Source organism: Lontra canadensis, unplaced genomic scaffold (assembly GCF_010015895.1).
Source record: "Lontra canadensis isolate GAN:19392208 unplaced genomic scaffold, GSC_riverotter_1.0 scaffold181, whole genome shotgun sequence".
Lineage (NCBI taxonomy): Eukaryota > Metazoa > Chordata > Mammalia > Carnivora > Mustelidae > Lontra > Lontra canadensis.
Genome location: NW_022631175.1, coordinates 1,480,249 through 1,501,776, shown reverse-complemented (window position 1 = coordinate 1,501,776; position 21,528 = coordinate 1,480,249). Strand labels below are relative to the sequence as shown.

The 21,528-nt window shown below is 56.8% G+C and overlaps 1 protein-coding gene across 1 annotated transcript in view; it reads right to left on the bottom strand.

Annotated features, from left to right (window-relative positions):
* Positions 1-338: 338 nt before the first annotated feature.
* ADAMTS2 (ADAM metallopeptidase with thrombospondin type 1 motif 2) overlaps positions 339-21,528 on the bottom strand; it is a 220,089-nt gene continuing 198,899 nt past the window's right edge. The window contains exons 14-22 of the mRNA XM_032846790.1: positions 20,255-20,378; positions 19,271-19,351; positions 17,181-17,347; positions 15,885-16,044; positions 13,863-13,995; positions 12,818-13,025; positions 11,159-11,288; positions 10,345-10,434; positions 339-3,784 (exon numbers count right to left, since the gene is read on the bottom strand). Coding sequence (XP_032702681.1) covers positions 3,327-3,784; positions 10,345-10,434; positions 11,159-11,288; positions 12,818-13,025; positions 13,863-13,995; positions 15,885-16,044; positions 17,181-17,347; positions 19,271-19,351; positions 20,255-20,378 — 1,551 coding nt within the window. The 3' untranslated portion in view covers positions 339-3,326. The remainder of the gene's footprint in view (positions 3,785-10,344; positions 10,435-11,158; positions 11,289-12,817; positions 13,026-13,862; positions 13,996-15,884; positions 16,045-17,180; positions 17,348-19,270; positions 19,352-20,254; positions 20,379-21,528) is intronic.

The following is a 21,528-nucleotide window of genomic DNA, read 5'->3' as shown; positions in this document are numbered from 1 at the left end:
GGAACCCTACTTCTAGGAGAGAAGAGCTTATAATCAGGGGTCGTATAGGAGAGAAGTCAGAGTCACGGGATTCTTCATCTTCTCCCGCAACCAAAGGTTTACTTGGAAGCTACGGGCTTAGTGGTACCTCCAGGACAGGGGAGCTGGGGGAGGGACCTGTCCTTCTGGGCACCCCTGGTCTTTCCCAGGATCCTGACTTGAGCAGCCATGTCTCGGTGCCCCCTGATGCCACCCATGCCTACCCCTTGGCCTTGTGAAGGCAGCACATCCTTCCATCTGGCCCAGTTCAGGCTGCAGACAGGGGGTAGTGTACTCAATGTAACACACAAACACAGGCATGATATGCAAAAACACAGACATTTTGACTTTAATAAGTTATAAAATCAAGAAGCCAATTTTTTCTATACAGAAAACAAATGTGTCGATGGCTGTGATCAGTGAGATAAAATGCTGTGATTTGAGTTCAGCACCATGATGATTCCTGTGGCAGCTGCCTGGCATTTGGCGGAACAGAGTCCTCAGGCTTCATCTCATAGGAGTGTTACTGAGCACCATTTATAGACGCCAAACAAACAACCTTAAAATACAAACAGAAGGCTTATACGGGAAATTCCATGGGTTTTCCAAAAGGAGCAGATCAGAGAGCCAGGTCCCCAATCCCAGCAGAAGTCTCCCCACAGACGCAATTTTCTGGAGCCACAGACAGAGCTCTGAGTCTCTGAATGGTGCTCCAGAACATCAGCTAGAAAACCGCCTTGGCCTTCAGTCTGTAGGGGCCTCCAGACACGGACACCAGCTCTGGAAGTTCAGGACTGTTGCTAAACTGACTCTCCCACCAGTTCCGAGCTCAGTGGGGATTAGGAGTCTCTCAGAGTCTGGTAAACCCTGTGTTCCTTGGATAGAGAGACCTCGGAGGACTGTCCGGTTCTGGAGAACTGTGTGTGTATATGGTCCCAGGCACTAAGTATGACCTATGGGACAGTGGGCATGCTGGACTACAGCTCCCAGAGGGAATCTCTTTCCTTCCAGAAGAAGACAGGTAACCCTGGGTCCCAGCTGGGGCCTCTCCCTGAAGCCTTCCAGTCCCCAAGGCATGCAGCCCTGCTTCACCGGAATCTGGGAATGGAGTGTTCCCATCCTGAGGCTACCAGGCTGGGTAAACTAAGTAATGCTCTCTGGGTAGGGTCAGCCATCCTGAGCTTTCTGCATCCCAAGACAGACCTAAGCAAGAACTTCCCAGTCCTTCAGCCCATGAATAGCACCAGCAGCCATAGCTTCAACCAGTCGGGGAAAGGCGAGGCATCCATTTCCTGATCAGTGAGAGACAGGATTGCAAAAGTGCTGTAGATCACATCTGTTACAGAAGTGATACTATGAGAGATAGCCAAAAAATGTTTTCTCCAGTTTGCTACTTAGGAGCCAGCAAGCTCCCTTGAGACACCAGGACATGAGTGAGTGGGACACGGTGGCAGAGAGGAGGGAGGCCGGTGGGCCAGGCAGGGGTGACAGGCATCTAGTTATCACCCAGTGGGGAGGTTAAACATCATCCCAGATAGCGTTCTCACTGTTCCTACACCCTCACTTTGTCCCCTAGATCACACACAGACACACACCCACACACATGCATGGATCAGACAAACATACTGAGCACCTCAGACTCAGTATAAAGTAGCCATCATGGTATTATCCTGAACCTCAGTGTTCCCATCCATAGAATGGGAACTAAACACAAAGAGTTCTCTAAAAACCTATGACTGGTGAGAATACAAAGGCTCTAGAACTTTCCTAGACACAGAAAACTTAAGAATCACGTGTGAGGCCAGGCCCAGCTAAGGAGCTGAAGTGCCCCTGGGTCTTATAATTTGGGGAAGTTGAGGCTACATGTTCACAAAATATCCATGCAGGGAGGGGTGAAAATAGACACCATCTTCCTGTCCACCCCCTCTCCCTTCCCATTTCTCTCTCATTCACATCTTGCTCACAAAACACCATTCTGCCAAAAACAGAAGTTGTAAAAGTTTGGGAATGGCCGAAGATAAAGCAGGTTCTCCCCACCTCCCACCCTGCGCTTCTCATCAGAGGTCAGATTTCCACAGGTCCCTGCTGGGACTTCCAAGGCACAGAAGGGGGTTCCACAGGGCTAGACGGGGCAAGGCCACCCCCACAAGCAAAGCTGGTCTTCAGAAGCCAACCTGAGCCCATAGAGTCCCATCTCAGAACCCCGAGCATGGCCACCATGGTGGCAGCACCCCCTCCCCTCGACTGGGAGAGTCTTAGGCCTTGCATGTGGGCCAGGGTTCGCGGAGACAAGAGAGGCGTGGGAGTGCCTGGAGTGCACCCTGCTGTCTTCTCCTCGTGGAGGAAACGTGGCCCACTGTTTAGATCTATCAAGTCCCAGTACCCTCCCGGGAAGGAGCGGACAGCTTCACAGATCAGTGTGGGCTGAGTCGAACACCGGGCAAGAGCACCAAATGGGCCAGTTGGCTTTTCTGAGGTCCTTTCTCCGAGCGGCTGTATCCGGCCAGGCCCAGAGACCAGAGGCTTGCAGTCTGGGGGCTCTAGACACTAACAGACCTTCCAGATCCCCCTGACATATTCTGAGTTGAAGTGTAAGGATTGAGGATTTCGCAGGCAAAGCTAGACTACTACTGAAAGCACATGAACTGGCATTCGGGGCCGGCTCCCCCAGAGGCAGCAAGGGCTGGAGCCCACAAGCAGCTCTAGCAGGGTATACCTCTCAGGTTGGTCGCAGTCCCCAGTGGGCCACCATGCTCATCCCCACCTCCTGCCTGGCCCTTGGACTCACTGGCATTCAAGTTCACGGCCTCCTCCCATTGTGCTCATCTTAATGACGGGTTGATCAGCAGATAAATCACTGTTCCTCCTAGGAGTACCCGTGGGGCTCGTGCCTCCGTCTGGGGATGGATAGGAAATGTCCAGCAGCTCCAGAAGTGTTGGTCACCGCCAAGGAAAGAAGATGCCCTATCACTGCTCAGGAACTCGGGGACACGTGTCTCCTCTCTCTGACTTAGCCTCTTGCCCCCACCCCCACTGATGGCGATCGTAGAACTGCTATATTCCTCTCCCTCCCACACCTGGTCCCAGCACGGGACTTAGAACATGCCGGAGCTGGGGACACACACGTGTGAAGCTGGCTGCCACATGCTCACGACCATAGGCATAGATGTTTATGTCATTCTCCCTCTCTGTTTTCTCAAAACCCTTTTGGAATCAGAAATTTTTCCTTCAACTCCACGATTTGCCATCCCATGGAATATATCTATAAGCAAGGGGAAAAAATGCTATGGATGCTATCTTTCCATTTATTAGAACTTCCCGAGCGTCTCTTTCTTCCTCATCTCATCAATGAGCTCTTGGATTCTCTGGTTTCTGGTCTTCTCGTACGGGCTCGGTCGTCGTGGGATCAGGTTGGGCGGCTGGACCTCCTCGTCCAGGCCGCCGATTTTGTAGGGCACGTCGACAGCGTTGGTGTCTGGGTGGTCCTCGGTGCTGTTGGTGCTGGAGACATTGAGGGGTGCCTGTGGGGGTGTGCCTGGCACAGGGTGCGCCTCCATGACAAGGGTAGGCACCGGGAGGGTGGGCATGAGCTCTTCAATGTCGTTGAGCTTCCTGGGCGGTGGCTCGGCCCCATTGTCCACCTCGGTGAGGTTGTCGTGCAGGTTACAAGACTGGCAGCACAGCTTTTGGTAGCCTGGGATGGAGCAATAGCGAGACAAGACTTCCATCCTACAGAACATTGACTTGTCACCTTGGCAGCGGCCCTCTGAAAGAGAAAAGTGGCACAAATAACCATAGGACAGGGTAAGCGGGGGGACCTGGTTCCCCCCCAGGAAGCAGGAAGAGGCGTGTGGAAGAGCCCAGAGATGGCACAGCGGCAAAGCGAGCTCACGCAGAAAGTCTGTGTGGTTCTGACATCAGAGCAGCCCCGGAGCACAGTGCTGCCACACAAGCTGTGAGCAATGCTCCCCACCTCCAGGCAGGCCCCCGGGGTTTTCTGTCTCTCTCAAAGTCCGAGACATGAGGTGTGTCTGTTCTTACGGAGTGTTTCCAACTTGTCTTAAAGAATGGGACTTTGTCCGATTCCTATTTGATGTCCCAGTGGTGACCCCCATGAAATCCTGTGACGCAGTTTGGCCCTTTAATAACCTATAAGCAGTATCGATAACAAAACAACCTGAGGGAACTGATTTCAAGAACCTGATAGAACACATCCCAGAGCTTTGGTGGTGGCCTCACCACGTTCCGCCATAGCACCTTCCCATCCTCACCCGAAATTCTCTGGGCTTGTTTCCCCTTGCCTCGACCTCTCACACGGGCTCGCCACACTGAACTCCTGGCCAGCCCCCCACAAACTGCTCCCCAACCTGCTGCCCTCCAGCAGGCTCCTCTCCCTCCCCTCTCCTTCTGGTCCAAGAGGCTGGACCCCTGCTGTATAGCCTGCATGGCTCCCTGGAGAGGCTGGTGTCTGGCCGCACAGCTGCCTTCCTCCGGACCCAGCTCGAGCTCTGTTTGCGGCTGTATCAAAGCAGACCCTTGAACTCCAGGGGGCCGGGGGGGTACCAACCTCCTGCACAGTTGATCATATCTAACTTTTGACTCCTCCCAAACTTAACTACCAATAGCCCCCTTGGCCAGGAAGCTTTACCAATCGCATAAACAGTCAGTTAATGCAGATTTTGTATGGCATATGTATTATCCACTGTATCCTTATAATAAAGTGAGCTAGAGAAGAGAAAACGCTATTAAGAAGATTGTAAGGGAATACCGCGCTGTATTTATTGAAAGAATCCCATGTGTATATGGGCCGGTGTAGTTCCGACCTGTGTGGTTCAAGGTCAACGACAGTCCCGCCCACCCAACCCCCTCTTGTTCTTACTCTCCTTCACTGTCTTCTTCCTGAGTTTGCTACCCTCCTCCCTGCACCCCCCACCTCATCCCACACACGGCACAAAAACAGAGGACTTACAAGAATTCACTTGACAGGAGAGAATAAGTCACGAGCTAGCACAACAGGGGATGTCGGACCCCTGGTTCCCAATGGCCAGCATCACTGGGCATCCCCTGCCTACTGTGTCTCCGCTCAGCCACCTTCTGCTGTCCCAGCGAGGACCTCAAACCTTTCCCTCCCTCTCCCTCTGCAACCTCCACTCCTCCTGAAAGGAAGGATTAAGGTGGGAAGGAAGTGGCAGCCAGGGCTGGAAGCCACCTCTGATGCAGTTACGCTGCGCGTCAATGTGGGGTGTGGTCCATAGACTCGCCTGCAGCTCTGCTCACCCACAGAGCTTCTCGCAGCAACAAGCAGGTCTCCTCCCATTCAGGAGGTTCTGATGGCGCCCACTGCCTGCCCACTGCTTCAGGCTGCAATGTGCCTTCCCAGGCTGGTGGCCCCCTTGGTTAGACACTGACCCCAACCCCTGGAGCTTCAGCCTCTCAGAGACAGCTGCCTACTAGACAGACTCCTGAGCCCTGTGGCCCCCAATGTGCCTGAGACTCCACTTGTCTGGTGTAAGCCCAGGGTCTCTGTTGGACCACTTGTCTCAGAGAATGGGCTCTCCAGCACACAAGCCAAATCCCAGGCACCCTCCAACCCCTTTTATTCACCCCTAAGTCCATCAGGATCTTCTGCTAGACACTCTTGGTATGTCTGTGTTTCCCTCTCTTGCCCTCCGTGGGGTCAAACAGCTTTGCTTCTTGTCTGCACCGTGCTAAGAGCCTCCTTTCCACCTGCCTTTCTCAATTCTTTCTCTTTCTTGTCCACTATCCTGCTCCAGTCAGAATGCTGTTTTTCAACTGAAGATATGACCATGTCACTGTCTTGACTGAAGTCCCTGTGTTGTATCTCGTTTTCGGGGTGAGGACCTATCCCCTTCAACTCCCTAGGTTCACTCAGGCCTTAGACCCCCCCCACCTTATACTGTGTTCCCTCTAACCTCAGGACCTTTGCACATACCACGCCTACTTCCTCTGTCTTTCTTTAGTTGCTCTCATCTCCTTCTCCAGGCTTACTGAACCCTGTCTTCAGGCAAGCATTGCCTACCCTCCTATGGGAGGCCCTCCCATTCCCGGCACTCTGTCCCAGCTGGCAAGAGCACACTTAATTGCCAGATAAGATTGCCTGACCTACAAACCAGGTGGAGTGGTCCTGTTTGAAGCTCGGGGGTGTTCAGAGCCCCACCTGCTCCCTTCCCCAGTTCCTGGCCCTTCTCCCCTTCTTGGAAGCCACCAGGTGAGCTGTGTGAAAACCACTTAGGCCTAGGTCTCAACAATACAAGCATGGAGCCTGTACTGGCAGTGCTGCAGGGAACCCCTGCTACAACAGCGGCCTCCCATCACCTGTGCCTTCTCCTTCAGACAAACACCAAGACTGTTGGCAAACTTCTCCCTCACTTCTTTCCCCCAGGCCGGGACCCTGGGAACCAGGCAGCCTGTCAGCAGAGTGCAGGGGTCGGCTGATAGTGTCTGTAGGCCGAGTCTGCACCTCCACCTGGTTTTGTAAAGAAGGTTTAACTGTTACCATCTGGCACTTTACAGAAAGCTTGCAGACCTGTGGTCAGGTGCCCGGTGGTGTCCCAGTGCCCAGGCCAGAGACTGACACACAGAGCACTCGACAAATGTCCCTGAATACATGGGCGAGTCAGGGCAAAGAGTCCATCTTCCTGCCACAGGTAGGTGACAGCTGGGGGGCCAGGCCCAGGTTCCTTTGATCAGTGGCTACATTGCTTTACGTTCTTAAAAGTGAGAATGAATAAATGAATGAATAAATGAGTAATTAAGAAAGCTACGGGCCAAGAGCTTGGCTATGCTATTATTGGTCTAGACCAATTTCAAAATCATTATTCCCAACCATTCTTAAGGACACCAACGGCTGGGTATTTTTAAGTCTTATCGCTGAGCAGAGAACCCTCCGAGTGGACAGGAATTCCACCACCAAGGGGCCCATGACATATCTGGAGGCAGCCGCTGGTGGAGGGTCCCTGCACCCAGGGAAAAATCCCATTTTCCTGGTACCTGATCTTCAGCTGTTCCCAGTAGCAATGACATAGCAAGACCTACTGCCTTCCAGCGAACAAGCCACTGAGACCAAACCCATTCTCATAAACTGAAGCCATTCCCGAGCCCTTCCCACCATCTCGGCTCCAGCCAAATATCGCCCGTGTTCTGTTTGGCCCACTAACTTCCTCCTTTAAATGAATTCCTTTTTTCTTTTTAAGCTTAAAGTTTATTTTAGAAGAAAACTTTCCACTACCACAGTTCACGGGAAAGAAGCGGCGGTCAATGAAGACAACCCTAACCGGGAACGCAAAGACAAGTTTTAAGTCGCCATTTAATCCCTCCAACTCCAGGAAGACCGCCCTGCCTGCAAGGCTCTAAGCTGCAGAGAAGCAAGCTAGCGTGAGGGAGATCACAGCATCCCTACCCCGGTGGGGTCTCCTCTCCAGGTGCTATGAAGGGGACAGGGAACTGGGGAACGGGGGGCTGCTCAGGGGAGCTCAGGTCATGTTTATTGCACCACCTAAAACCACCCTGTGTCCCCCGCTTTGGGGAAGGCTGGGAGGGGGAGAACCTGGTTCTCTCTTTCCTCAATCGAGCCTCACGCAGGATTTCACCACCCAAAGGCTGGGCGACAGGATAAGGAAGCGTGGGACCCCCCACTGGCCGTGGCCTGGTGCACCCCAGCTGTCCCTGGGGTGTCAGGAGCCACTTCTGCAGGGGTTCCTTCTGATCCATCTGGGCAGGGACACTGCACGGGTGCAGATCTGTCAGGGGAAGCTGTTTGGGTCTCCTGCGTCTCCTTCCAATGACCAGAGCTCTGGACTGGGTTCTGTGACCCCATACTTCCAGGCTGGCAACTAGGGTCTGTCCCTGTGCCCTGAAGCCTGTCTCTGTGATGCTCCTCCCTGGCACAGGAACCCCTTCACAGGAAAGGCAGGAGGGAGAAGCCCACTGGCTGGAGGGCCCTGTTGGCCCCTGGCCCGCCGCCTGGTCCTGGTCAGTGAGGTGAGCAAACACAGCAGGCCCCAGGGCTTCTGAGATGAGGCCTCAGGAGACACAAGCAGGCACCACTGAGCACACGCTCATGCAAATGCATAGGCCACGTGCCCACAGCCACTGCTGCCGTGCCCTCGTCCTGACCTGGACCCTGGACCTGGACCAGGTGGGCGCCTCTCCCCTCCAGAACAGATCATCTCAGGTTGACAGCTGTGCCAGCAGCCAGGGTGGTGGCCCGATGGTGGCTCACAGCGCAGTGACCAGGACCAGCACCGTCAGGCCTCTGACCCCACATTCCCACTCCACTGATCCCAGAGAGGGGGAAAGACTCACCCCCCAGGGCCTCTCCCTGATGGTGAAAGCTCCACTTGTGAGAAGAGAACCCAGACGGTCCCGCGAGGGGCTCGTTCAGCAGGAACGATTCAGAAGTCAAAGTCACGGTGGAGCGTCTCCACAGGCTGCTGTCACGTTTTGAAAAGTGCCCAGAGTGGGGGAGGGGCCTAGATATCCACGTTGGGCAGGGGTCGGGGGTGGCAGTCATTTGAAGCAGAAGCCCAGCCCCTAATGTGACAGAAGGGTCCCCGCAGCAGCTCGGCGGCGCTACCAGCCGCGAGGTGAAGAGAAGGAGCCAGCCCGGGCCAAACCCGAGCACCCAGTTTCACGGAACTTTTATTGACTTTATTTGTGGGATGCATGACAGGAAGTCTTTCCATCGTTAGTGAGGAGAAAAGGTCATTTCCACAGTCACTTTGGCACACACTAACGTTGTCTCATAAAAAAACCAGAAAAGCGACGACAATGGAACCTAGGTATTACGTCATTGGATACATACAAAACACTAATAAAATATCCCTGATAAACCAAAGTGCATATAGACAGACAGCACGATGCCCAGGACCGTACCGCACCTTCCCAGAGGCAGAGTCACTCCCGTGGCCTAGTCAAAGTTGGAAGTTAACAGTCGTGAGAATTAGTACGCGTTACACACCAAGTATGTACATAACAGTAGTCAGAGCCGGGAGGAGGCGGCGGGGTGCGGTTAGCGGGGGGGGGGCAGGGTGGGGATCGGGGTGCGACGCAGGGGCCCGGGGCACGCCGCGGGGGCCGGTGTGCTGCCCTCTGTGTAAAGCAGCACCCGGGAGGGGGCTCAGCAAACAGTCAGTGCCAACTGGCTGCACGGCCTCAGAGCGGGTCTCCGCTCAGCAGAGCAGAGCCAGCTGGAGCCAGCACGCCCAGGGCTCCCCCTGCACAGGCCCCCAGCTGTGAGAAACCTTGGATGAGCTGGGCGGCCTCCACCTGGGCTGGCGCTGCCTGCCTCCTACCGGGATCACGACCCCGCTCTGAAGCTGGATTTAGCAGCCAACTCTGTTACCTTTCAACTTTAAGGCATTTTCTACATAGTTTTATCTAAGCAAAAAAAAATCAATAAAAATTGAGGTAATTCTGTAGTTGTTCACACTGGTAGGTGGCCGCATCCACATCAGACAGTCTCTCTCTCTCTCTCTCTCTCAATCTCTCACTCTCTCACCTCCATGGATGGGGTCATGTGCACACGATGAGAAAAGGCCATTGGAGCTAATGGACAGAGAGTGAAGTGGCGGTGTGTCCCCATGTCCCACTGGAGGGACAAGTCCTCTGCCACCTCCATGTGACCCAAACCCCCCAAGGGGACGGGGCACGGGGGCCAAGGGCTGTGGAAGTTGGATGCAAAGGCCACAGGAAGCAGGCCACAGTCGCACGAGTCAGGAGGACACACTGAGCACAGGGTCAGCAGCAGCAGCAACAGCAGGGACCGCCGGGGAGCCCCGACGTACCCATGGAATCTCGGGGCTGGGCCACCCGGCGCGGTGGCACAACACTGTGCACCCCAGACCCCCTCTGGCCTCACGCCTCGCTGGTGGGCAGTGTCTGAAAGGGGACCGGTGGGTTTCCCCCTTGACTTCCAACCTGCAGCTCCAGCTTGGAGGGGTGTGGCCCCGAGAGGTGGTCACCAAGCGGTCACGTGTGCACTCTGGCCTCCGGCCCCTCCAGCACCAAGACAGATCTTTGCCCCTTTACACGCCATCACCAACCAGGTCCCGGCCCCCTACAGGAGGCCAGTGCCCTGGGGCCATGCCTCGGCGAGGCGAGCCCTCCCAGCCAGGCAGCCAGGGCGGCTCCAAAGGAGACGGCCTAGCACAGAGGCCCAGGAGAAATCAGATTGAACCGAGAGAGCGCTCAGGAAGAGTCAGGGAAGTTTTCCATAGAAGGAGAGGAGGGGAGCCCACGGCAAGCTCCACAGGGCGCAGGGCATGCACTGGAGGGCAGAGGCAGAGTTATAAACGGGCCGGTTACTTGACGAGGTCTTCTGGACTGGTGAGTCGGGGTCTGGGCGAGACAGCCACTGAACCACGTAGCTCTTCTTGGAAGGATCGGAGATGTTTCCTAGAGGGGAAAGGAGGGGCTGTGGCTCCTGAGGCCCCACACTGGGCCGGCACCCACCACCCCAGGCATGCAGGATCGGCAGGAGGGCTCTGACTCCCCCCTGTGGCGTTTGAGGACCCTTGGGACAGAGAGGCCCTGGCAGTCCAGGCCAAGCCCAACTCCTGCCTCTCTCCCACCTCCCACCAGGCCTCCTGGGTCTCAGCTACTCACTACCCAACACCCCACCCTGCCTGCTCCCCAGCAACATGGGGAGAAAGTGAATCCCGGCTCTAGCCCCCTGCCTGGCTGGGTGGGCACATCTGACCTCCCTGAATTCCCTCCTTTGTAGATGGGATTCACAGTGGGGTCCACATCTTGAGCTTTTTCCAGGACCAAAAGTGTCTGCATGCAGACGGTGCTCTGGTTGCTCTCCTCAGAGGGCACTAGGCACCCCCTCCTTGCATGGGTACCCCCAACTCACACAGGCACCCCCTTCTTGCATGGACCTGGGTGCCCCATCTGGCAGAGCCCCACTGGGTCAGGAGGTGGTGGTCACGTGGTCACCATGAATCTGCTTCTGTCTCTCAAACCACTGCGGAGTGGCCAGGACGGCAGTCAGGACTGAGTTCTTCCCATTTCTGACTAGTGCCTCCCTCCGGGTCACAGATGCTGAGTCCAGACCAGTCCTCCTCACCCGGGCCCACTGCACACTGGGGGCTGGGGCTGGGGGCAGCAGGAGGCTTACGGGGACAGGGGCCCGGCCTGCAGATTCTGGCTGTCTCAGGCCGCTCCTCCCGGCAGACCCCAAAGCTGTCGTCTGCAGTTCGGCACAGCACGGGCCGCTCCTGGGTGCCATTGCCACAGGTCACGGAGCACTGCAGGTAGAGAGTCACGAGTCAGGGCCTGCCTCCCTGGTCGGCCGGGCCCAAAAGGGCTCCCCACACATGAGACCTGCTAACACGTGGAAGGTGGTGGGGGGCAGAGGGTAGAGTATGAGCTAGGGGCCAGTGTTGCCTTGCCCAGCCTTGAGTGGCTGCCCCAACCTCCTAAGTCTCTGAAGTCGGGGACACATGGGCCTATCTCTGTGAGTTACTATGAGTTAGAGCAGATGTAAGAGCCTGACACTTCCAGGTTCTCAACAGGCATCTCCCTTCTCTGGCTGAAGGAAGCCCACCCAGGACACGAAGAGCCTGTTGTGCGCTAGGGGCTGCTGGGAATGCTCTGATGGAGACCAGGAGGTTGTGGCAGAGGACCCCTGGACACAAGGGCCTTTGCCACCAGCCCCCTCATTGGCCCCTCCAGCCTGGCACCCCCTCCACCTCACTGCATGGGGACAGGCCCAAAGCCATCACACCCACGCTCCCGGCTCGGGTCCCGGCTCAGACCAGGTCCACTGAGAGAATGCCCCAGTCCTCACCTTACATGGTGCAGGAAATGGTGGACTCGGCAGTCCCAGGCTTCTCAAACTTTACAGAGCCCCAAAGAAGGCCTGCTTTCAGGACCAGGATTTGGGAAGCTCCTGGGGACCACGCTCGTAGGATGTTCTGTCTGGGGAGAGTGTTTCTGCATACCAAGGCCCCGAGTCACATCGCACCAGTCTGTCCAATTAGTTTGTGCCAACAGTGTGTTTGACGGTGAGCACTTGCTCCCCGACCCGGGGGCCTAGAGCTTGGATAACCAGAGTCAGGCACACACGGAAGCCCCTGGACACCTAGGCTCATGGGGCTCCCCTGGCTGGCCGCATTTCATGCACGCCGTCCCACGCTGCTGCTGAGAGAACCGAGTGTGCCCTGGGAGCCCGCCAGAAGGGGACACCTGGAAGCTTGTGCCTGGCTTCCTCCAGGCTTGGCCACGCACCTTCCCTTCTTGCTGATTCTACCCCGTGCTTTCGTTGAAATGCACTATAACTGTGGGTATGATGACGTCTGAGTCCTGTGAGTCCTTCCGGTGAATCACTGAGCCCGAGGCTGGTCTTGAGGACCCTGACCCACCAGGCCTGTGAGCTGGGTGTCAGTACTCATGTCAGCTTAGCCCTGGCCCTGGACTGCTGCTCCAGCCCCTGAGACCAGCCTCACTATTCTTTCCAGCCCCGGTCCAAGTCCTCCCTGCCCCATGTTCCCTCCTGCCAGCTTGGCTGGTGTTCCAGACCACCCCTCTGCCCCCGTTCTCCCAGGACTCTGGGCTCCTGTAGCACATGGCAGCCTCTGCCCTGCAGTGCAAAGACCCATTCCAGTCAGTTTCTCAGCAGAGCATGGACCGTGTGGCCTCCACCATGCCCTGTGACCCACAGGATGTGGTCCGGGCCAAGAACTGCGTCCAGACCCAGGTGGCGCGCTCTGACCCCCTCGGTCCCGCCCAAGCTGGGTTTGGGGGCTGAGGATGCGAGGCCAGGGGGCCCTCTCACCTGGGACCAGGGTCCAGCCCGCCATCGCCCGGGGCAGAGCTCACGGTTGCAGGCCCGACGGCCCTCGGGCCGGGCGTCGTTGCAATGTTTGGTGTGCACGGAGCGGGTGGTGTTGTTGTGCAGGGGCTGTACACAGCGCACAGAGCGAGCCTGCGTGCCCATCCGCCCGCAGCTCTGACTGCAAGGCTCCCATTCACCTGTGACCCACCTGTCGGGGCAGAGCAATAGGTCAGTCCCCTTTGAGAGCTGGCTGGGCTGTGGCCCAGGGGTGCAGAGGGAAGGCAGCCTGCCTCCCCGGGGCATCTTCCCCTTTCTTGGGAAGACAGCCTAGAGCCTGACAGAGGCTCTGACTGAGATCTAGCAGGTGACACTGCTGCGGGCCTTGCTGGGGCCAGGTGGGGGCATGGAGAGCCCTGGTTATCTGTCCCTTCTCAGGCTCCTGGCTCTGCCTTCTGCCCTCCGTGGTTGCTGACATCACAGACCCTTCAGGGCAGCAGGGTGGACTCCCATAGCACCTATCCCCACTCAGCCCCCACAGGCCTAAGTACCAACCACCCTCTCCCCTCAGGGCCCTGCGAAAGGAACCTGGGCCAGGAAATGCAGCCCTGCCAAAGCCCTGGGCTAGAGGATCAAGGCTGCGGCTGCCTCAGTGAGCGGCCTGGGGAATATCTACCATAGGACCTGAAGCAGGCCAGTCCCCACTGAGCCTCAGTTTCCCCATCTGGGCATTAGCACATGTCATCATCTCTAAGACACACATGACTGTCTCAGTGCAGCATGTGCAAAGCAGGGGTACACCGCACAGCCTGAGGGTCTTAGACCCCATGACACGTGCTGAGGGAGAAAGAACCCACCAACATGGCAGGGGATGTGACGGCCAGCACCGCTCAGGGCCTAAAGCCTGCACCTGCCTCCCCAGGAGCCCTGGGGGTCTACCTTCTCCAGTCTCACGGGACCCCAGGCTGGGGTCTCTGAAGAAGGGATGTACAGGCCTGTCTCTCTGAGTTACCAGGGCTGGAGGAGCCAGGCGGCCCCAGGCACTCACACTGGCTGGGAGCACTCCTGTGGGTTGCAAGCCCGGCGGATGGCTTTGGGCTTCGTGAGGGCGTCGCAGAAGCCTCGGTGTACCATCTTGTGGTCCAGCCTCCGGCGGCAGCCATACTTGGTGAACTGGGAGCCTAAAGACAAGAGCTTGAGGGGGCTCATGGGGCAGTGTGGCCCCTCCAGGGGGCATAGAGAAGCAGCTCCATGAGCAGCTTCAGCCCCTTTTTCCCCAGCCCTCTAATGGGGAGGGAGGGGGGAATGTGCCAGGGCTGGGCCTTGGAGATGTCCAGCCTCATGTCCACCCAGCACCCCAGGCTCAGCGAGTGGGAGGCCAGGAGAGAGTGGCCACCTTGTTCCCTGGTCTCTAAACTGGCTTCCTGGGGCAGGAGGGAGGGCTCTATTTCCTCTCCATTGCTCAGCCAGGTATTCCACCTCGAATTAACCCATGTGGAGGCCCTGCGATGAGCCTGGAGATGGCTTAACACAGAAACATGGCCTGTAAGGCTCCTCTCACCACAGTCTAGGAAAGCTCTTCTCAATGGGGCGATTTTTGACATCGGGCAATATCTGGGACACTTAGGTGTCACAACTTAGGGTTGGGGGTGCCTCTTGCAATCTAGCACATAGAAGCCGGGGATGCTCCTCAACATCCTACAATGCATGGGACAGACCTCACAAGAATTATAAAGCCCAGTGTGTCAACAACTCCAAGGTCTCCAAGTGGTTGTTTGAGGTCCGGGGCAGGTGGGACACCTCTGCAGGAAGCCCCGCCCCTCCCAGGACAGTTGGGAGGCCCTGCTGAATGAGGCTACCAGGTGAGATGCAAGACAATGTGGCTGGACAGCCTGATCTAAGCTGGGTATCTGGAGAGGTCCTAGAAAGCAGAGAATGGAGGGATGCTGGTTTAGTGGTAAGGCAGCAGAGTGGCTTCCAGGGAAGAGACAGCCTGTGCAAAGGCCCTGAGGCAGGAATATGGCATATCCAGGAAAAGCAGCTAGGGCCAGTGTGGCCAGGGCCTGGTGGGCAAGGGATAGGGGTACTGATACAGTGGAAGAGGTCAGCAAGCTGCCCAGACCACACAGGCCATGAGGAAAATCTCATCTTTATCCAAAGAGTGGAGGGAGCTGCTAAAACTATGGCACTAGGAAGGGACGCCAAGAAGGGACCCATAAGAGGTCACATTAGGGGTGACAGTGGACACACAAGGGTCAATTGGGGAGCAAGGATGGTGCCAGCACTGGGCAGATGGAACAGCAGATAGGTCCACGAGATACAGAGGAGGGAGAGTCAGCAGGACATGCTCAAGGGAGGGTTGGGGGTGCCATCTGCACAGGTGGGAGCCCTGCAGAGGGAGCTGTCCACCTGCCTGGGCCATGGGGGCAGTCTCCTCTTCTTCGGCAAAATTCTCTCAGTCCTCTAGGTGTGGGACCCTGACAGAGCCTGTCCTGGCCACCTGCTCTTGCCTCTTAGCTCGTCCAGCCCCTCAGGAGCAGTGAGCACGTGTGGGAGACCAGAAATCTCCTGCCCGTCTGTATGTCCCACCCAGCTGTGGACTGTTTGAGGTCCGGGGCAGGTGGGACACCTCTGCAGGAAGCCCCGCCCCTCCCAGGACAGTTGGGAGGCCCTGCTGAATGAGCATGGGGAGTGACCTCCACAGAGGGGGCCCCTTTCCTGCATGACCTGAGTCCTTCCTGGGCCTGCCTCGTGAGGCATAATCCACCCACGCCACCCTCACACCAGCCCCCTGCCAGGCCAGCCCCTCTCTTCTCGATGCAGCTCCATGATGTAACACTGACGCCCCACACGCCCTTCTGGCTGTCTTCGGCCCGCTGCCCCGAGCACCCCCTTCCTGCCCACCCTCTGCCCCCCACCAGGTGGGTTGCTGCCTTGGCCTCCTGCCCCTGGGGCCAGTCTTCTCACGTTGAGCATGTCCCTCAGGCCAGGCAGTCAGCAGGGCACCGTGGGCTCAGGAACCCCTTTTCCCAGGAGCCTCCCCACCACCAGCTCTGAGAAGACCCTTCACCTCCACCGCAGGGCTTGGAGCAGGGAGTCCACTTCTTGAGAGCCCACTCATAGCCCACGGAGTCGTCCTCCAGGACGTTGTTGCCGTCCACGTTGAGTGAGTCCTCGTGGATCATGTACTTGTATGTCAGCGAGATCCGGGCATCTCCCTGTGGGATGACCTGCGCCCGGAGATGGCCGTGAATGCATCCGCTGTGCTGTCCACCTGCCCTCACCGGCCAGTTTAGAAACACACTCCCCGGCCCATGTATGGCCGGTTCCCTTTATGGGCCATGGTTATCTTCTAGAAAGTGTCCGAAAGCTCGGATACACTGATCCTGCACCATAGCTGGGGGGGAGGAGCATGGGGCCAGGGTCCTGCCAGCCTCCGGTCAGGGTACTTTCACCCACTGTCATTACATAACCAAATTTTATGTGTGTTTCTGTTCGAGTTCACCTTAATTTATACGGCTGACTTGTTCACACCACAGGCAGGTTGCTGAGAGCACTTCCGGGGGTGAAGTCCCCGCAAGTGAGGTGAGCTGAGCAGAGGGGCACACACATGTGACACACACGGATCCTGGGCTCAGATGCCCAAACCCAACCACGGGCACTCACCCTCACAGAGGAGCTAAAGGCCCGTGAGCCTTATCCAGAGTCTTTTACATTTTTCCCAAATAAAACATCTTATTTCTGTGACGGAAATTAACTTCCAAAAAGCAATTAGAAAATCAAGTCCCCAGGGCACTGGATGGCTTCATTAGCGGGATGGGTGTCTCTTGATCTTGGGGCTATGAGTTTAAGCCCCACATTGGGTATAGATATTACTTAAAAATAAAATCTTGGGGAAAAAAAAGAAAAGAAAAGAAAATCAAGCCCCCTCTGGATTCTCATCACCAGAAGTGGGTCTTGGACACAGAAGAGTTTGGGGCTTAGCCCTGCTTAGGGACAAAGGCTGGTATGAGCCTGGTTTGGGAGGCTAACCTCCTGAACCCCGTCGGTCACTCCTGGGGCATTGCAAGGTTTGGATGGGATGGCAGACATGAGCAGACATGATAAAAGGTGGCCACGAATGTCATTTGGAGGAGGAAACTGAAGCCCTTCGAGGGGAGGGTTGGACTGCTATACCCCAGGGCCCAATGCAGAGCCCAGAGTCTCATGTCTCAGGGCTCCAAGTCTGATAGATGGAGACCCTTGGTCCAAAGGGCAAGCCAGGGATGATTTCCAAGAGGGGTCCAAAGGATGCAGGGAGGTCCAGGGCCCCCAGGAAGCCCCTCCATCTCCATCCCAGGCGGGCCTTATCCCTGCCTCCACTTACCAGCACGGTGATGGTGCCGTGAAGGGGGCCCATGGTTTGCAGCGTCTCCCGGCCGTCCTCATCCCGGTACTCCCACTCCACGCCCATAGCAATGAAGGATTTGGAATTGGGATCCACGTCATTTTCTTCATTTAAAATGAACTTGCCTGTCTCCAGGTTCTTGACGGCTGAGAATAGCAGAAGACAGCCCCCACCCCCAGCCATGATCACTCAGGGGCAGAAGCTGGGCACACTGGAGAGAGAGGCCAGCAAGGTCCACAGGTCTGGACTGGTGAGGGGAGTGATGGGGAGCAGATCCTTGTTTGCCCCAGCTGCCCTCTGCTAGGGGCCTGTGCCAGTGGAAGCCCAGATAGCCATGGGATCCAGCCTTGGCCTCGAAGCTACCCTGCCCAGGGCCCTTTCCTGGATCTGCCCCACAGTCCCTGGGGGTGTGGGGGTTTCATGCAGCCACTGTAGGATCACCTCCTTCCAGTCGACTCAGAGCCACTGTCCCCCGCACCCTGCACCTGCCTCCTGGGTGCAGCGCATCTGCTGGACACTGGGGCACAGGGCTGGGTGAAGCTTCCTGCCATAGGGTGAGCATAGGTCCAGCTGAAAGGCAGAGTCTCCTCACCCCAACCCGGTGCCTCATGAGGTCCCCATACATCCTCAGAGACCTGGCTTGACCAGGGGGTGGCACGGGACACATGGAATACCCCAGGATCAGCAGGTGTCTGGGAGCCAATAACTGGCTGGTCAGGAAGCCCCATGGGTCCCACAGTGTGGAAGGCAGCTACTGGGGGCCCCAGACAGGGATCCGAGAAGGAGGAAATCATTCTCTGCACCAGTGTCCTGTAGTTCTCTGTGCACCCTACAAAGACACCCTCAGCAGGGGCCTACAGACACTCAACTGGCCACCAACCCTGGCTCCTCTCACGCAGAGATCAGGCCTCAGACCTGGAGCCTGCAGCAGGAATGTGTTTAGATACAAGTGTCTGTCTCTCCCTTCAGGAACCAACTTTTAGATTTTTCCTTCCACTTAAGGCAAGTGGTTTTGCATTTTGGGTAGCAATATAAAGTTTCCTCTTAAAACAGGGAAGAAAGGGAGCACCTAGGTGGCTCAGTGGGTTAAAGCCTCTGCCTTCGGCTCAGGTCATGATCCCAAGGTCCTGGGATCGAGCCCCACATGGGGCTCTCTGCTTAGCGGGGAGCCTGCTTCCTCCTCTCTCTCTCTCTGCCTGCCTCTCTGCCTACTTGTGATATCTGTCTGTCAAATAAATAAATAAAATCTTTAAAAAAAAAAAACAGGGAAGAAAGAACAATGTGCATTAAACAGAGTGGGGTGTTCGCTGTGTTGGTGGGGGTGCCAGACAGTGGCACTTGGGGAGCCCCTGACCCGGTCCGGTCTCCAGGGCACAAGGAGGAAGGTGGGGCCCAAACTGGGAGAATGGACTTGTCTGGATTTCCCCCGTGACTCCCAGCATCACTTGGGACTTCAGCCCTGACCACCCAAGAGGGAGGGCCCACGTGCCTTCAGCGGGTGGGGGTGAGAACAGGTGAAGGCCTGTGAAGGATCCCAGCAGTCTCGGAGGGCACGGTCCCGCAGGCAGGCAGGTCACTCAGAGTAGTACGAGCAACCACATTTGCAAGAAATGCCAGAAAGCCCTATTCCAGGTAGCATCTCTTGAATTTAAAATTAAACTAATTGGAAATATGCAAATACAGGTCGTAACCCCATTTGCAGGCCAGCCCGGGTGCTTTCTTGTTGGTGTGGGGGCTGCTGCTCAGACACTGCTTGCAGACTCTGCCTGCCTTCCAGTTGGTAGGGGGAGCCTCCCCCCTTGGCCTTAAGATGGAAGAGGAGGTAGGCAGTCACCACTCTGTGGGCTAGGAGTACGGCATGCTTTGGACACATGTCCCTCCCTAGCTGCTGCCAGGAGCCCTTGGATCCCAGCCCCCGGCCTCTCCGCCTGGAGAAGACCCCAGGAAAGATCCCCCAGGTGGGCTGAGCCAGGAACAGGGGAGGTGGAGCTGCAGCTGGGCCTCCCAGCCTGACCTCTGCCCCTGGGCTCTCTAGCCACGCCCAGAACTGGCAGGCTTCAGAGACTCACACAGGTGGTGGCTGGTGCTGTCTGCCTCCTGGATAAGCAGGTGTCTGGCTCCTGCCGGGATTTCAAACATCTTGATGTAACCTTTGTTGGGATGTAGGAAGACAAAGCCAAGTGAGTCAGAAGAGGCCACTGGAATGCGGACAATGCACAGAGGGGTCTCACCCTCAAAGGCCATTCCAGATGGCCCCGTGGTTCATGGGCTTGACTACCTGCCTGGACAAGGGCTGATGGGACAGGTACTGTGTCCCAGCTGGCCAAAGCCCTTTTGCTCCTCAGGTGCTCCCTGGGCCTTTTCCACGGGACACTTCGAGGGAATCCTCAGGGTGAGCCCGGAGCCACACCTGGGCTTGAAGCTAAGATGCCATATCTGGGAGGTAGACCCTCAGCAAACTGCTTGGCCTCCTAGACCTCAGCCATTTAATCTGCAAACTGAAGACCCCTGGGCTCTCATGGGGCCATGGAAAATCACTCTGCACCCTGGGGCCGGCTCTGAGTCAAGGCCATGGCCTTTTTCTAAGAGGCAAACCGAAGTGGCTTCTCCCCGTTTCGGACAGTGGTATAGTGATTGCAAGCCCACCCAGAGGGCTGTTCTCCCAGAGCTCAGGTCGGCCTGGGACCCCCAGTTCCCCAGCCCCATTGTGTGGCTCTGCAGCCTGCCCAGGGCAGTCCTGCTGACAGCCAGCTGGAGGCAGGAGGCAGGGAGCAAAGGACCCAGAGTCCAGCTGGGCAGCTTTGGAAGGCAAGGGAGGGGTGCCCTATGCAGGCCCCAGCCCTCAAATAAAGACTGAGATCTGCCCTGTGCACTTGTATGTTGGAATTCTCTGCCCTGACCCCTGAGACCCAGGTTCCTGTTCCCCACCCAGCCTGGAGCCTGGCTCAGGCTGTACCTGACTTAGGCTCTTCCCTCCCCCTCTCGTGCCCCCGTCCCCCCATCCTGCCAGCAGAAAATCAGGCACCAGGGGGTGGAGGGAGGGGCTCACTCACCGAGCTTTTTGGGGGAGCGTGTGAATGTGCCCTTGACCACTTTGCAGTGGGTGTTGTCCCCTCCACACACGCCGCACTTGTCTTCCTGCTTGCTGGAGCCGATCACTCCGTCGCAGCCCACCTTCTGCAGGAGGATGGTGTGCGGTGTGTACTCACCAGCCTTGCCCACTTGCGCCCCCAACCTGATCTGTGCCCCCAGGACCCTGCCATCTGTTCTCCCTGCAGCGCAAGCCTGCACCCCCCTTAGAGGTTTCTGATGCAGAGGAAAGAGACTGGGCTTTGGAGCAAGACAGACCCTTGTGTGCCTACCCACAGGCCACCAGTGCTGCTTCCTGCCCCTCCTCTGCTCATCTGGACAGTGTGATCTCAGAGGGCTCTGCACAGCCTGACTGGGGCCACCTGCCGAGCCTGGCCTGGCCTGGCGACTATAGCCTCTGCATGGATGTCTCTGTCCCAGTGGCTGTGAATCAGACCTAGCCTCTGCCCTTCTCCCACGCAGTGCAGCCCGGCTGGGGCTCCCACCCAAAGCTTGGGCCTGCAGGACCCAAGAACGCCATGCCCCCTTGAGTCTGTCTCTGGGGTGTCTGTGCAGGAGTCGACAAGAGTTGGTGAGAACAACCGGACCTCCATTCATTCAAGAAATCCTCTCAATATCACCTACTCCAGTGTCAGAATTATTCCACACTAAGCAGGGTTGTTCCCTTGACCTGGGCCACCCAGCCAAGGTAGTAACAAGTTCAGGTTCTACTCTCCACAGCTATGGCAGCATACCATTCCCAGGACCGGGGAACTCCACAGAAGGAGCTCCTGCAGGATGGGCCTGAGCATGTCGCCTGACGCCACTCTCTCCTAGCTCAGCCAAGGAAGACAGCCCACCCTCTGAGCTAGTCGGCTCCCTCTGCCTGTCCTAGAGTGCATCAGAGCGTGACAGGTTTTCCTTTTTGCCAAGGCTGCCAGGAAGCTCAGAGCTAATTTTCCCTTCAAGGTCATCCCTGCTACCTTCCTCTGGAAAAACCCACTTCTCCCTCTGCTCTTTGATTTCTGACTTTTGTCTCACGATGGCCTTGCAGGGCAGGGGCTCTGCACCATGAAAAGGCTACAGAGGAGTGGTTCATGAATCATGTCTGAAGGTATGGACAGATGTTGATGTTGATGGTGTTTGGTCTTATCCATTCCGGTGTAATCATAAGCCCTTTGAATCATTTTTGAAAGTGAGCGGGGTGAAAAACAATCACTGAAATGAACATGCTCATGTTTATTTTAATGATTCCTGA